The sequence below is a fragment of the Typopeltis vanoorti genome, chromosome 18 (genome assembly GCF_054136105.1).
Source record: "Typopeltis vanoorti isolate ZY-2024b chromosome 18, IOZ_Tvanoo_1.0, whole genome shotgun sequence".
Taxonomy (NCBI): Eukaryota; Metazoa; Arthropoda; class Arachnida; order Uropygi; family Thelyphonidae; genus Typopeltis; species Typopeltis vanoorti.
Genome location: NC_143566.1, coordinates 52,881,256 through 52,898,664, shown reverse-complemented (window position 1 = coordinate 52,898,664; position 17,409 = coordinate 52,881,256). Strand labels below are relative to the sequence as shown.

General features: G+C 36.9%; 1 protein-coding gene across 1 annotated transcript in view; it reads left to right on the top strand.

Annotated features, from left to right (window-relative positions):
- LOC150096673 (twitchin-like) overlaps positions 1-17,409 on the top strand; it is a 2,440,784-nt gene that overhangs the window by 2,341,474 nt on the left and 81,901 nt on the right. The window contains exon 127 of the mRNA XM_090408679.1: positions 6,907-7,063. Within this exon, the coding sequence (XP_090264805.1) occupies positions 6,907-7,063 (157 nt within the window). The remainder of the gene's footprint in view (positions 1-6,906; positions 7,064-17,409) is intronic.

Here is a 17,409-nt window from a genome sequence, read left to right as displayed (position 1 = left end):
CCCTTAATTTAAGTAACTTTAGATGGTGTTTGGAAACATAGCAAAGTAAGGTAGGAGAGATTCATTGTAGCCATTACTGTTCTTCCAGCAGTAAGCTCTTTGGGTGGCTCACACCTAAACCATTTAAATACAGCCCATCTCTCTTATATATTTCCAACTATCCCTCAAAATCATCCCTCACATTCACAGACCACATTACTTTCTCATTATACAGGTCCGCTATCATACTATTCATAATCTATATTCACCATCTCAACTCATCACTCTGTTATCTGGACAATACAATGACTACTCTTCTTACTGCAGCGTCATCCTTCAGTCTCTTTAACAACCTCCCAATATCCATTCTCAAGTAGTCCTAAACTTGTACTTTCACATATATCACTTCTTATTATCCCTTCAACAATGTGAGGTACCTGCCATAGTGGAGAGGACCACCCAGCAATGGTAGTGGTTCTTTTCATTCTTATTCTTTTTCTATGCTTTTCTTCCCTCTAATTCTGCTGTCTTCTAGATCACCATCCGTCACTGGGATCTGATGCCTTTACTGCTATGTTTACCATACCACTGTGACTTAGATATCTGGAAAGGGGAATCCTGGTAGTTATTCACTACTCTGGTCAATGTTTTGGTAAGACAAGCAGTCATGGAAGGCCTAGATAGGATCAGTTGGATAGCAGGCCCTGCAGGGATTAACAGTATTGCAGTATGCTCCAGATGCTATACAAACTCTGTTGCTGGTATAGCATCTGGAGTAATTCTTGAGCACAGTTAGTGCTTGCCAGAGAGAGGATGTCCATGTGAAAATACCTTGTGCAGGGAACTTTAGCACCAAAACAAAAACCTTTAAGAATAAATAATTTTTTGTCCACTCAGTTATTGGAAGGGGGGGGGGGCTCAAAAAAAGCTTCAACTATATCTCAAAACCATTGCATTACCAACTGAAATCGAAATCAAGAAACAAACAAAAAAAAAAACATCAGCGATAGCAATAAACATACCAACCTTCTTAATATTGCACTAAACTGAGAATGTCCACTCAGGAAAATGTTAATGTTCTTCATGTAGAAGGGTTGCAAGGGATTTGGGAGTGTTGGTGGATAGGGAGTTGAAGTTTAGGGGGCACATTGCAAAAGTAACTAAAACAGCTCACCAAATCACTTGGCTTATGAAAAATACTTTAACATGCAGAGACGAACAAGTTGTTGTTCCTCTGTATTGAGCCTTGATAAGACCCCATCTGGACTTCTGTGCCCAACTATGGGCACCAGGGTTTCTTCGTGATGGGGAGGAAGTGGAGAGGGTCCAGAGACGAGTGACCAAGATGATAGCAGGTCTGTGGAATGAACCTTATGAGAATAGGTTGAAGATTTGTGGGTTGCAGAAATTGGACGATAGGCGAAGGAGGGGTGATATGATTGAGACATTCAAATTACTGAAGGGTTTTTATAAGATTGATCAAGAAGATATTTTTGAAAATATGACTGGTGGTGGGAGGACTAGGGGCCATGCATGGAAGCTGGGCAAGAGCGTGGCTGACAAGGGTGTTAGAGCTAGGTTCTTTACTTGGAGAGTGGTAAATGAGTGGAATAAGCTTCCAGAGTCTGTTGTGGGTGCTACGACCGTGAATGAGTTCAAGGCAAGGTATGATAGATACTGTGTGAATGTTGAATAGTTGTTCTTGACATGATGTTAGGGCCTCCCTCGATGAGTCTGTCGACTCCTTGGAGTTTCCCGGAACAATAATAAAAAAATAATAATAATAATATCCAAAGACTCCAAAATGGGTAGGGAACTTTGGCACCAAAACAAAAACCTTTGAGAATGAATAATTTTTTGTCCACTCATTTATTGGAGGGAGAGACAAAAAAGCTTCAATTATATCTCAAAACCGTTGCATTACCAACTGAAATCAAAATCAAGAAACAAAAAACATCAGAGATAGCAATAAACATACCAACCTTCTTAATATTGCACTAAACTGAGAATGTCCACCCAGGAAAATGTTAATGTTTTTCATGTAGAAGGGTCGCAAGATCTCCAAAATCAGTCAAACAACTTTTCAGGGGAAATTATTATATGAAAAACACAGAACCTATCACAGAGCCCAACCTCAAAGCAATGAACTGCTCCCAAGGAGTAATACTGGAATGGAACATTCTCAAAGTTCCTGACAAAGGGATCTTCTCCAATTGAAAGACCAAGAAGTGACAGCCACGAAGAGAATACTTGTACATAGGGATAGTCACCAAGTTCCCTCCAGGAATATTATCCTTACATGCTACACACCTAAACCACCTGGTGTGAAAGCAGGATATCTCAACTCTTCAGTTTGTTCTGCATTTAAGCTCTTTGTGCTGTTTTAATGTCAGCAGTAGGGTCATTAGAATAGGTGATGATTTGGGGAAATGGTTTAGAACAAGCAGAGGTACCAGACAGGGGGTACCCAATATCACCAAGCATTTTCCTTGCATATTTAAAAAGAGCAATAGATAAAATGAAAGAAGATGCAAAAGGAATATCAGTGCATGGGATGAGAATTAACAATCTGAGATTTGCATATAGCATTGTTATTATTGAAGAAGAAGACGAAAGAGAACTACAAAAAGCACTGAAACTGTTAAATGAGGAAGGGAAGAGATTTGGACTTGTTATGAACTTGGAAAAAACAAAGACAATGGTATTTGGTGAGAAGAACATGAAACAAAAGATACAAGTGGACGGAACTGATATAGAAAATGTAGAACAATTCACATATTTGGGAAGTAAACTGACATATGACTTGGACTGTAAAAAAGAAATAAAGATCAGGATTGCAAAGGGAAGAACAAATCTGAAAGCCATGGATAACATCTAGAAAAGTAAAGCGATCAGTCTATAAATGAAATTAAGAGTACTAAAACATGCATCTTTAGCAGTGTACTGTATGGATCTGAAACGTGGGTAATAAATAAGGAATTGAGAAAAAGTATTTTGGCATTTGAAAGAACTTGTTACAGGAAGATTCTAAGAATAGGATGGGTACAGAAAATCACAAATGATGAGCTCCATCAGAAGATACAGCCAATGGAGAATTTAATGCAGAAAATTATACAACAGAAACTGCAATTATTTGGACATATCTGCAGAATGAGCGAGGATCGGAAGATAAAGACATTCATGTTTGGCATTATGGATGGTGTAAAGACCGTACAGAGAGTGGATAGACAACATAAAGGACTGGTGTGGAATGGGGTTACAGAAACTGTGACACTGTGCACTGGACAAAGAAAGGTAGAAGAAGATAGTGAAGGAGGCATCGGACACCAATGGACAATGAGCCCATGGTTCATGATGATGAGTATGGTCATTCTCACACTGCCTGTAATGGCCTTGTGCCATCTGTGCCCACCGTGGCAAAAATCATGACAACAAAGACTGTAAGAAGCAAAACACAAAATGCCTTAATTGTGAGGGAGCATGCCAAAGGTGGAAGGATGAAAAGAGATCCAAAAACTAAAACTCAACTAAATGTAACAAGATTTAGCTCACCCGTTTACTCTGACAAGGTGACTATAAAGAAAGTGTCAATAGAGACTTTAATACGTACATTGGTCCAATCTTTCCACAACTACAACTTCCTTGATTGATATGATATGCTTGATGTCTCTTTAGAGTATATCAGAAGGAAAAATCGATATAGGCTCAATCTTGATGACATGCCAAAAATGGTTCTGCTACATGAGAATCCACTATTGAAGAAAATAATGTATCATGCACTGCAGAGAATCAAGGGAATGAGATGGATATCTCCATTCCCCTACGAAATGATAAAACAATTAATATACCTGGTGTCCTAGAGGAATTTCAATTTGATGATGACTTGGATATATTTTGTAATGAAGAAGAAATGACAGACACTGACCATTCACAATTCTCCAAAAAGAAAAAAATCCAAAGCCAATGAAAAAAGACTAAAGAACATTGGAATCCAAATAATACTACAAAAATTAAATAATTTCTACACTGGAATTATTGTGGATCCCATCAAAATATCAAAGACATCAAAACTCTCTTGCAGAACTATAAAACAACATGCTTTTGCTTGCAAGAAACATACCTGAAGATCAGAGACAATCTGGCATTATGAAATGTAGCCATCATTCACAAGGACAGAGGATGGAACTGCTGACAGGGGTGAGCAACCATATCCCCTTCCAGCAAATCCTACTTTATACAAACATGCTGCATCTGCTTACTTTCCACTTGCTACAGATATTTCTCAGAATGACCTTGACAATGTCATATTGCATTTATCATCACTTTAAATCCCCATTAAAGTGGACATAACACTATGGGACACTGACTGAACTAATGTCAGAGGAAAAACTGTTGAGAAAAATTTTGAGAATGCTCAATAATTTCTCCCTGTTGCATACAAGAAGCAACACCTTTGTCCATATGTGTCCACATGCCTACCCAAAATTTCACTTCCATTGACTTAACTGCAGCTCATCCTCCATCTTCCTACAGTTAAAATAGGAAATTAACAACAACTTATTTGTGGGAGTGACCATTTCCAAGTGATATCTGAGGTGTTTAATCAGTGGAAATATAACCCACATTATAATAGATTTAGTTTAATCCTTTATCCCAGTGAGAGCAAACAAAGTTTGCGCCTGAAAATATCTTCAGGACTAAATATATAGTGTTGTACTATCTTATCCAGTAAGTAGTGCAACACCAAGGCAACTCGTGGCAAAGGTGGAGCAAGCTACCAGGCACTTCTAACCCAGTATCTCCCTAATGCAAAACACATTTCCTATGTGGATATGTATACTGTTATGCATTAAAGGGATTGGCCATCTACCCAGACTAGTTTCGACCTTTATTGAGGTCTCTTCAGTGGGAGCCAGGCCCAGAGCTGGAGATACCAGGCAGAAGCAGTAGCAAGTCATCTGTGCCTATGGGAGTTGCCAAAAGGTTTATCACCTTTTTTTAAAAATTACTCTGGATTTAGAGAAAGATGTTGAAAATTTATTTATCACTAGGTTAGACTATAATAGATTTAGTTTAATCCTTTATCCCAGTGAGAGCAGTGGTGTTGCACTACTTACTGGATAAGATAGTACAACACTATATATTTAGTCCTGAAGATATTTTCAGGCGCAAACTTTGTTTGCTCTCACTGGGATAAAGGATTAAACTAAATCTATTATAGTCTAACCTAGTGATAAATAAATTTTCAACATCTTTCTCTAAATCCAGAGTAATTTTTAAAAAAAGATGATAAACCTTTTGGCAACTCCCATAGGCACAGATGACTTGCTACTGCTTCTGCCTGGTATCTCCAGCTCTGGGCCTGGCTCCCACTGAAGAGACCTCAATAAAGGTCGAAACTAGTCTGGGTAGATGGCCAATCCCTTTAATGCATAACAGTATACATATCCACATAGGAAATGTGTTTTGCATTAGGGAGATACTGGGTTAGAAGTGCCTGGTAGCTTGCTCCACCTTTGCCACGAGTTGCCTTGGTGTTGCACTACTTACTGGATAAGATAGTACAACACTATATATTTAGTCCTGAAGATATTTTCAGGCGCAAACTTTGTTTGCTCTCACTGGGATAAAGGATTAAACTAAATCTATTATAGTCTAACCTAGTGATAAATAAATTTTCAACATCTTTCTCTAAATCCAGAGTAATTTTTAAAAAAAGATGATAAACCTTTTGGCAACTCCCATAGGCACAGATGACTTGCTACTGCTTCTGCCTGGTATCTCCAGCTCTGGGCCTGGCTCCCACTGAAGAGACCTCAATAAAGGTCGAAACTAGTCTGGGTAGATGGCCAATCCCTTTAATGCATAACAGTATACATATCCACATAGGAAATGTGTTTTGCATTAGGGAGATACTGGGTTAGAAGTGCCTGGTAGCTTGCTCCACCTTTGCCACGAGTTGCCTTGGTGTTGCACTACTTACTGGATAAGATAGTACAACACTATATATTTAGTCCTGAAGATATTTTCAGGCGCAAACTTTGTTTGCTCTCACTGGGATAAAGGATTAAACTAAATCTATTATAGTCTAACCTAGTGATAAATAAATTTTCAACATCTTTCTCTAAATCCAGAGTAATTTTTAAAAAAAGGTGATAAACCTTTTGGCAACTCCCATAGGCACAGATGACTTGCTACTGCTTCTGCCTGGTATCTCCAGCTCTGGGCCTGGCTCCCACTGAAGAGACCTCAATAAAGGTCGAAACTAGTCTGGGTAGATGGCCAATCCCTTTAATGCATAACAGTATACATATCCACATAGGAAATGTGTTTTGCATTAGGGAGATACTGGGTTAGAAGTGCCTGGTAGCTTGCTCCACCTTTGCCACGAGTTGCCTTGGTGTTGCACTACTTACTGGATAAGATAGTACAACACTATACAACACTATATATTTAGTCCTGAAGATATTTTCAGGCGCAAACTTTGTTTGCTCTCACTGGGATAAAGGATTAAACTAAATCTATTATAGTCTAACCTAGTGATAAATAAATTTTCAATAACCCACATTGCTTGTCTAAGAGGTGTAACTTTAGTCCTAAGACAGTCTGTCAGGAATGAGATGGCCATCATCTTAGAAGGCATGTATAAACAAACTAAACCTATTGCAACAATTGACTGAAGAATTTATCAAAGGCTGTTTCCAACCCATATCTCACCAAACTATGTGCAGGGAATTGAAGAGGATCAGTATTGGCAGTCACATGCCTATATGAAAACCATTGATTTCTGCAAAGTAAATATAAGTTTCTAATTCAGTGGCCAGTGTGTGTAGTATATACAACAGAATCTTAAGCATAATATAAATAATAGGTGCCATGAGAAATGTTTATTTTCCAGTTATCTAATCAAAAACATTTCATTTTCAGGAACTTCATTCTTCAACAATCATGAATTTAAAATACAGAAATGGAACAGCTACTCTCACCATTGAAGAAGTCTATCCAGAAGATGAAGGAGAATATATGTGTAAAGCTACCAATACTGTGGGAACAGCAAACACAAAATGTAAACTTTCTGTTACAAGTAAGTCGTTATATTATTATTTTGTTTAGAGTAATAACAAATGTTGAAGAGAAAAATAAAAACATTTATTTTCTACTGCAAAGAACATATTTCAAATCTGTAACAACTTTTACCAATGTATTTGTGAACTATCTGGTGACATTGAACATAGGTGATATTCATCATATAAACAGATGCATTAAATAATAACTTTTCATGTATGTAAGCACCTGTTAGATTCCTTTTATCCTCATCCATTCACATATAAGGTATTGTTGTTGTCCCCATCCATTCACATATAAGATATATGTATAGCTATACATATTTTATTGAAATATGGTATATGGAATCCCTACAAAAAATGTTCAAGCTATTCAAGGAACAACATGCTTCAAAGTTATTATTATTATTATAATAACAAACATCTTTAAAGTTCTCACTCAGCTAACAACAGCCCTATCATAATGATACCTTAAATTCATTCACAATACATTCCAGCAATACAATCTACTAATCCACCATTCTCTATGTAAAAAAATATGTTCTTCACTCACATTTTGCTACACTTTTACATAACTGCCAGGAATAGCTTCTTTTCACCCTCCACTCCAACTGTATAATCCTGAATGTATTAATCCAGTAAAATTGCAAGTGGTTAGTGTATCAACTCTCCAGCCAAAAGGCTGCGGGTTCGAATCCCACCACGGGCATGGATGTTTGTGATTGTCTGTGAAAATAGTGGTGGTGGTCGGCGGTAGATGGCGCTGGTGTCGTTGATGAAAGTAGTTGCGGTTAGTGGAGTGGTGGAGCAGGTGCTCTCCCTCGATGAGTCTTTGGACTCCCTGGAAGGGTTATGAAATAATAATAATAATAATTCCTGAACCAACTCAAAGACCTCCATCATATCACCTCCTTTCCACTCCACCAAACTTCAATTTACATTACTTCAACTTCTCATTATAACCAACCATAAGGGGATACAGCCAGAACCGGCGATAGGGTCTTTGCCACCCACATGCAATTTCTATCTAAGTGCCCCTGTAACGATTCCGGCGTGTATGGTTCTTCTACAATAATAAAAATTTGAATTATTTGAAATTTCTAAAATAAATTTTGACAGAACAGCCACACCTTGGTTCACTAAATGTAACGAACTGGGGGGTGTTGACTATGCAGAATAATCGTTAAAAACCTGAATATTCCAAAAATTCTCAAAAGTTAAAGCAAATTTTGATAAAACCCTTCACTTTAATCGTTGAATATAATGATACAGGGATTATAGCCTAATCACCAACCCGAATCACTAACAAAATTAAAATGAATTTTAATTAAAGTTAAAATATATTTGGACTAAAGTTTAAAAAATTCTTCATTTTACAAGTTACTAAATTCTTACTAACTTGTAAAATTTTTTTTAATAATTTTTATAGAACTATCTTTTAGGAAAATAAAAGAAACTCAAGATAGATGAGAAAATAAGAAAAGAATTCAGAAATAATTAGAACATGTAATAAGTATTCGAAAAATAAAATCTTCACAGAATAACAGAAAATAAATTAAACTACATAAATATACTTGAAATTTTTTAAATTAAAATTTTAGGGTTTTTGATTTCATATTCACAAAATTAGAAATAATGGTCTTAACGTTTAATTCCGTACATATATCATTTTCAATAGCTATTAATGCCAAACTAACAAGCCTTTTTTGTGACATACCCGTTCTTAAGTAGGTTTCGATCAATTTCAACTTGGAAATGGAACATTCTCCGCTCGCTACACTAACAGGTAAGGTTAATAGTATTAATAAAGCAATTGAAAAGTTAGGGAATGATAAATTATTGGACACAATAAAATTAAGAATATCGAATGGGTTTTGAATATTTAAATTATCCTTCCGAAAAATTTCCTGGAAAGTACATAACTCGTCATATAGTTCTATTGTATTTACGTCTTTATTGTCGCCGTCCTTCAAGAGAATATCAAAATCATCACAATTCTTTCATAATTCTTCGTTATTAATTTGTAGTAATCTATACAAGAAATTGAAATTATCATAATATGTTTTTAGTTGTTCAAAGCGTTCTATTAACGAACACATTGCAACGTCTAGAAGTGTATAAAACACATTCACTCTAAATTTATCTTCTGGCGATTGTAGCGTTAAGTCATGATGCTCCTAGTCAAATTGTTGTGTCTTCTTTTGTCGTCAAACTTCCATACCAGTTTTAAATTCATGTTCTCCAAACACCTCTTCACTCACTGCTTTTGCCGTTTTTAGAACTTCTTTAAAATTTGTATCTGATCGATACTCTTGTAAGAATATTTTTAAGTTTTCGATAGATTCTAATGAAAGTGTAATGTTCATATTTTTGTCTTGAAGCATTTTACTCACAGGGTTTATTCTCTTAAGTAAATCATGCCAAGTTATAAGAGAGCAAATAAATTTGTTGTCCTTTATTTTAGCACATAATGTTTGTGCTTCATGCTGAGTTTCTTTATTAATATTTTCATTATTTAAAATTTCAAAAAGTGCATCGTAAATTTCTCCTAACTGATATCGTAGAGGGCGGATTGCATTAATTTTACTTTCCCCTCACGTTTCTGATGGCTGTTTCAATGTTAAAATTTTTACGAACTTTAAAAGGATTGTCCAACATTTGTAAGAGAATGAAAAGAAACTGTATATTTCTTGAATAATTGTAAAGAAACTAATTGTATCTGCATTCACTTTGGCTGCATCGTTAATGATTAAATTTAGAGTGTAAGCTGCACATGGCACATAAAAAGCTCGAGGATTTTTGTTTAAAAGCAAATTTTGGAGCCCATATTTTTTCCCATTCATATTTTCCCCATTGCCATACCCTTGACCTCGCATGTCTTCAATGGGAATGTTCCATTTTTCCAGTTGTTCCATTATTGTTGCACATAAACCATGTCCTGTGGAATCTGATATATCTGCAAAACCTAAAAAGTTTTTCCTGATCTTGACAATTCCATTGTCACAGAAAATAAAGCAAATAATAATGGCCAGTTGTTCTGTTTTACTTGCATCAGGTGTGCAGCCTAAAATTATGGAATAATATTTAGATTTTCGAATTGATACTAAAATTGTATCCCTGTTTGTGTTACTTAAAGTTTCCAATATTTCATTTTGACTGTCTTTACTCAAATAGCCTACGCTATTGTTTTGTTGTAGGGCCCTTTCAACATGATTTTCCATAACAGGATCAAACTTTGCAAACAGTTCAACTAATTTTAAAACATTGCCATTATTCCTTTCATATAATTTATCAGATGATCCGCAAAAAGTTAAATTTTGGCTACCAAGGAATTTTATAATTTTAATCAAGCGTTCTAAAACACCCAACCAATGTTTCTTTTCCATTTCATAGTCTGGCAATCAATAGTAGTTTTGTTTTTTAAATTTTTATCAAGTTCCTTCCATTGTAAGAAATTTTTCATGTTTGTTAAACTAGTCTCATGTCTATGAAAAGTTGTATTTACATTTCTCCAATCATTATAACCTTCTACAAGACTACTTGATTCAGTAGGTGCGAAAAGTTTGCAACAAATGCAAAAAACGGAATTTAAAGTTTCAGAATAAATGAGCCATGTTCTTGGCATGAGCTCCCTGTTTTCCATTTTGCTATTATAATATGTGTCACCAAATTTATGACCATATGTATCTCTGTGATATATTATATTTTTCTTTTGAACAGGCCCCATTTCAATTAAAACAATTCGTAATTTTTCATCAATATTTCCCTATTCACCTGGATCTTCTAAATTTACAGACTAACAATATGTTAGTTTCGTGGTCAACTACAACTAAATCTTCTCCTGACTGCTTTTCACTTAAATCATGTATCTTATTATCTTGTTCAATAGTTGCAATAGTACTTTCATGCAAACTGGATGATGTGTACGGTTCTTCAACTCTGATTTCTGATGTATCGAGTTGGTTGCATCAGAATATTTTAACAAATTTATTAAGGGCCCCAGTTTGTTTTCTTAATATCTGCTTCTTTCGCAGCATGACGCTTACGATTTTATGCACCAGATAATTTTTAAAATTTTTGATTCCATTTCTATTTTATACCCACAAGAAATTATTACACAACGCAACACAGAGACAAAATAATAACCGCACTGCCCTATTGTCGGTAGCCTAATGAGATGCGTACCATATGACTGGTTAACTAGCAACAAATATTTTGTACGAAAATTCGAAAAGACTGAAGTAGACACAACATTCTGCAGGCAAGCATTTAGCCTGCTCTGACTACAACATTGTAAACAGCTGGCTGATCAAAGAGGTGGCAATATACAATTTTTTTTAAATTTTTATTCAGTGTATCCGGCTTTATTTATTTTAATATAATCATTTTAAGAATTTTTTGTTTTTATGATAAAAATTTTGTTTCTTAAAAATGAACTTATGAACCAAGCCCCGGCGGCAGCGTCCCCTTCGTAGTGGTGCCCGCATGCAACGCATGCCCGCTTCCACCGACCCTGGGTACAGTTATTACATTAGTCACTCATCCCTGGACTTCTCCAAAGTTTCCGCTTCATAATGGAAACTACGACATCTGAACAAAACAGTCCATGTATGGTTCGACCAATGCCTTGCTGTCACTACTGATTCCTTATATTTCTATTTATCAGTGCACCCTCTTATGACAGCAGCACTGAACTGTGCACTTCTGTTGACATTTGTGGTGCTTCCTCTGACCATCAAACCCAAAATCCTATACATCATCCACATTCAGAAATATTTTTATTTTTTAAAGATAAACTCAAAGAGCTATAAAAACTCTAGAACAAGTTTTTATAAATATTACACTCAAGGTGGATTTAAACCCATGATCTGTAGGTTGAAGAACAGGTGTGCTATCCACTCAACCAACAAAGCACGAAATACGTTTCTGCTAATACAGTACATAGAGTACAATGGCATACCACTGTACTCAAAAGTGCACAACCTTGGGATTAATAACATGTAGTTTTAGTTATAATGTTAATAAATTATAACTAAAACTTCACTCATTTATCTAAGCCAAAAGTCATAGATAAACAATTGGAGTACATAAAAATCACTTCTTATATTTAACAACTAAATATCCTCTGTTAATCCCCTCCATGTGACCCATACATTAAAGGCACATCCGAAAAAATTTCTAGAATTTTTAATAAACATGAACTATGTACCATATTCAGACCGTGTAGCAAATTAGCAACTCTTATCTGCTCACCCAAGGACAGCATTCCCCCTTTATCACATCCAGGAGTCTACCAAGTACCCTGCTCATGTAATCAAGCCTACTACGTTCAAACAGGAAGAACTGTGAACATCCACATCAGCGAACACAAAAGATACATCCAGCATTATCACTATGGCAAGTCGGGCCAAGCACACCATGCCCTGGATACCCCCTGCACACAGGATCAACTGGAAGAACACAAAAGTACTGCATAGAAGCTCTTACAAGTCGGAGAGATTGTTCCTAGAGGCAACAGAAGCCCTGAAACACACTCCAAATCTCAACAAATATGGCTGTATAAATTTGCCTAAAATCTGGGAGACAGTCATCTTAAGAAAAAACTAGTACCGGTTTTTTCTCTGTTTAGGACTCTAGTCTTATGTGATAGCTGCATTTTTTTTTTTTTTTTTTTTTTTTTTTTTTTTAGATAGAGGGTGCCAAAATCAGGACTAATCTTTGTGCTGCTGCTACAATTTTGTTTAACCAGTCCGTTGATTACACCATGTTGTTATAGTCTCGCGTATTGTGACAAACTGTGTTTTTGTGCTCTGAAGATGCTGGTTATAACACCAGCAAAATATCAGCAATAAGTTAATAAATAATTATTTACTTATTATTCTGTGTTCTAATATATATACGGTTAAAAAATAAACAACCTGTTCATGGGTGAGGGGCCTTCCCAGTGATTGTACTGGCCCTTTCCATCCTTAGTCTGTGTTTATGCTATTTTTCCTGTATTCTTTGCTGTACTTCTCCTGTGCATTTATTACTACCCAGTCTTCCAGACCATTATCACTGGGATTGAACACAACAACCAAAAAGGGAGATCTTATAGTCTCACAATATTTTTACCTCTGCTTTGGCCAGATGGGCTGTCCTGAATGTCTCATCTAGGATCAATCAGCTAGTGGGCTTGCCTGAAAGGGTCAAGTGTACTGCAGCAGGTCTCCTTCCTCATGGTCAATAGACAGTGTCCAAGGCTTGCTATGGTGCTCGTATAGCATTTGGATAGCCCTGGCATTCCACTTCTGAGTGCAGTCACTGCTGGCCAGTAGAGATTCAGATACTGCCTCATTTAAGCACTTTTCAAAGATTCCCATTCTGTAACTGATACCATGGAACCAAAGATAATATTCTCAATTAACAATCTCCCACTTTCGTCCATTAACATCATCTTACTATAATCAATATTATTTCTATTTGAGCTTTGTAGTTTAGCATGTAACCTGTTCTAATGTGAACATCCATATAATTAGATACTTCCCAAGAAAGCACAGCATGATCATGTCACCAACAGGTGGTAAAATAGCCATATTCTTAACAGAGACCCCCCCCCCCCTTCTGATGCTATGAACAAATCTAACACTCTTTGACCTAGAGTTCCTTCTTTCACATGCAGCTTGAGAAAGTTGTCTCATAACAATTCAATAAATTCCTCTTCATTCTTATTATGAGATTTCTCTTCTACCCATATCAGTGTTTGGACAATTCAAGTCATGTATAATGATTAGTTGTTTAGTATCCTAGTACTCATAAGACTAAATTGGTTATTATGCATTTCTTCATCCCTTACAACTGAGCCATCAGGTCTGGAGAACTCCACCACATATTTCATTCTGCTAGCCTCCGCTTCACACCAGATAGCCTCAATCTCACCACTACATGGAACATTGTTTTCTTGTGTTTCTACCCTAACTAGACTTAAATCGTCTGATATCATTATTAGTACTTCCTCTCCTATGTCTTCTGTCATTTCTAAAAATAGTCTATCCAATACACTCAATCCCAGTTACCATATCTGATTCTGATAGCCAGGTTTCACTAATGCTAACAATCTCCAAATCACATTCAATAAAGCAATGAACTCACCTCCTTAATTATCCTGCACAAAACTTTAAACTTTTCTGGAGATGGTGCAATATCAGAGTGAGATACCCCCAACATAACAAACAAGAACTGCTCTGACATGAAAGATCAAGGAATGACAGCCATTAATTATTATTACGGGTATCTCCATGGAGTCAGTAGACTCATCGCGGGAGACCCAAACTAGCAAAACAATATCTGTCATATCTCTTCTTGAATTCATTTACAGACGAAGAGCTCACAACTAAGTCAGGCAATGAATTCCACTCATTCACCACCCTCCAGGCAAAAAACCTTGTTCTGACACCTTTGTTAACCACACTCTTCTTTAATTTCCACAGATGACCTCTTGTTCTTCCATCACTATCACACAGCTGAAACATTTCCCCTGCATCAATCCTATAAAAACCTTTTAGTAATTTGAATGTTTCTATCATATCCCCTCTTCTTCTTCGCCTATCAACCAATCTCTGCAATCCACAAGCTCTCAATCTATCAATGTAGGGAGCATTTTTTATATCACTCACCAACTTGGTCACTCTTCTCTGAACCCTCTCCACAGCCTCCTCATCTCCAAGGAATCCAGGTGACCAGACCTGAGCACAGTAATCCAAATGTGGAAGTATCAATGCTTTATAAAGGGGAATAATAACCTCTTTATCTCTGGATGTCAGTGTGTTCCTCAACAACCAAGTATTCCTATGTGCAATCTTGGACACCTTAGCAATGTGTCCTCTGAACTTCATCTCCCTATCTACCAATACCCCTAAGTCCCTAGCCTCATCAATCTCTTGGAGTACCTTTCCATCAATGTAGTACACAGCTGGTAATCTTTTAATCCCAAAATGCATGACTTTACACTTTTCCACATTGAACTGACATCCATTTTCTTTTGCCCATTTTACCAGCTTATTTAAATCCTCCTGCAAACTTTCAACATCAGCTTGATTTTTTATTGCACTACACAACTTTGCATCATCAGCAAACAACTGAATATCTCCCTTTAAGCCGTTTCCTATATCATTTATATACAAATTAAACAACATTGGCCCAAGCACAGAGCCCTGAGGCACACCACTGGTCACCTGCCTCATTCTGGACTCGGCTCCTCCATACACCACCTTATGGTATCTCTCCCTGAGCCATTCTCCTATCCATATCACCAATTTAATATCCATTCCCATCTGCTCGAATTTGCGTAACAGTGTTCTATGAGGTATCCTGTCAAAAGCCTTAGCAAAATCCAGAAGTACCACTGTGTAGCCAGTTCCTTTGTCCAACTTGGATGTTATCCTATTATGAATAGTTAATAGATTGCTAAGGCAGGATCTACCTTTAACAAAACCATGTTGGCCTCTATAGAGTATCATATCCTGATCCACCCATTCTTGAATTTTGTCTTTAACCAACTTTTCCAATACTTTTACCACTATTCTTCAGATGGTGATTGGTCTGTAATTAACTACCACAGTTTTAGAGCCACCCTTATGCAAAGGAACCACTTTGCCTAACTTCCACTCCCTAGGGACCATACCAGAGTTCAAACTTAAATTAAATATCCAGGTAAGAGGGGTTGACAATTCATTTGCACATTCACGCAACACCCGAACTGATATTCCATCTAAGCCTACCGCAGTGTTTGCATTTAAGTTTTGCAATATATTTAATACCTCTGATTCTTTAGCTTCAATTCTCACATTAGGTATTGCTATAGGTATAGAGATATCCTCACTTGGGTGATAGACTTTTGAAAAGTGATCACTCAGTAACTCGACTATTACATCTGATTTTGTCACCTCAATACCATCAGCACCCACTAAGGTTATCCTTCCGAAGTCATTCTTCCTCTTACTTGCCACATAGCGGAAGAACTCTTTGGGATTACCCTTGATCTCTTTGGCTAAGGTCTTCTCATAATCTGATTTAGCTTTTCTTACTATGCTGGTAACCTTCCTAGCTTGAGCCTTGTACTGCTCATGGGTGTCCTGATCGCCTTTCTCCTTGTAAATTCTCCATAACATTTTCTTTTTTTGCAGTTCAAGCTTGATACTACTGCTCATCCATCTAATGCCTGCCTTGTTTGACCTCCTGACCATGGGGACACAATCTGATATTGCTTTCCTCAGATACCCGCTGATTTTATCCCAAGCACTGCTAACATCTTTCCCTTGCAATATGTTCTGCCATGGGATGGCTGCAAGCTCACTCCGAAGCTTGCTATAATTGCCTAACCTGTAGTTCCGTACATACCCCTTCTTAATAGAAAAATCCACAGATTTTGCGACCTCCCAAGTCAATACCACATGATCGCTTTCACCAACTGGAGGTAACGAGGACACCTTACTTATGCATATAACCTCTGAACCAATAACCAGGTCCAACACTCTCACACCACGTGTCCCTTCAATTACGTGTTGTTTCAAGTAATTATCTCGTAGAAGATGTATGAACTCCATTTCCTTTTTGCTACGTGATATTTCCTACTTCCAATTGATATCACCATAATTAAAATCCCCCATAATAATCACTAAGCCTTCACTCATTGCACTAAGTTGCTGATGCATGAATTCAATATCTCCCCCCGTACTCCCTGGCCTATAGCAGCATCCAACTGTATATTTGGTTGCGTTGGTCACTATTTCGCACCAGACTGCCTCAAATGAACTCTCATTCACATGTCTGTCATCATGATATACTACTTTCTTTGGCTGCAACACAACACATCAGCTATCATCAACAGTACTCCTCCTCCTGTTCTATCTTCTCTATCCTCCCTGAAAATACTGTACCCATCACATTCAATTCCAGTGACCACATCTTCTGCTGACAGCCAAGTTTCACTAATGCCTACAACTTTTGGTGAGATTTCACTGACTAATGCCAAAAATTCTTCTCTCTTATTTCAAATGCTTCTAGCATTGGTATACAAAAATTGCAGATTCCCTCTAGATCTTGTGCCGGTTTTAGAACTGATATATAAGTCACTAACTACCGTAGTCCTATGCCGATTTTTATCCCCTCTCTTATGCAATTTATTCTGCCTATAAGGATCAATATATATACACAATCAGTGCTAAAGTTTCTCTCTCTTACACTCAACCTTTTCAATATTAGTTTCCCTGCCCAATAACTTCAACCTGTTCAGAAAACAATAACTTCTTCAATCACTTATGTCCTTCCATGTTAAGATGCAGTCCATCTCTAGCATACAACTGCCTTTTTCCTTCAAACACACTCC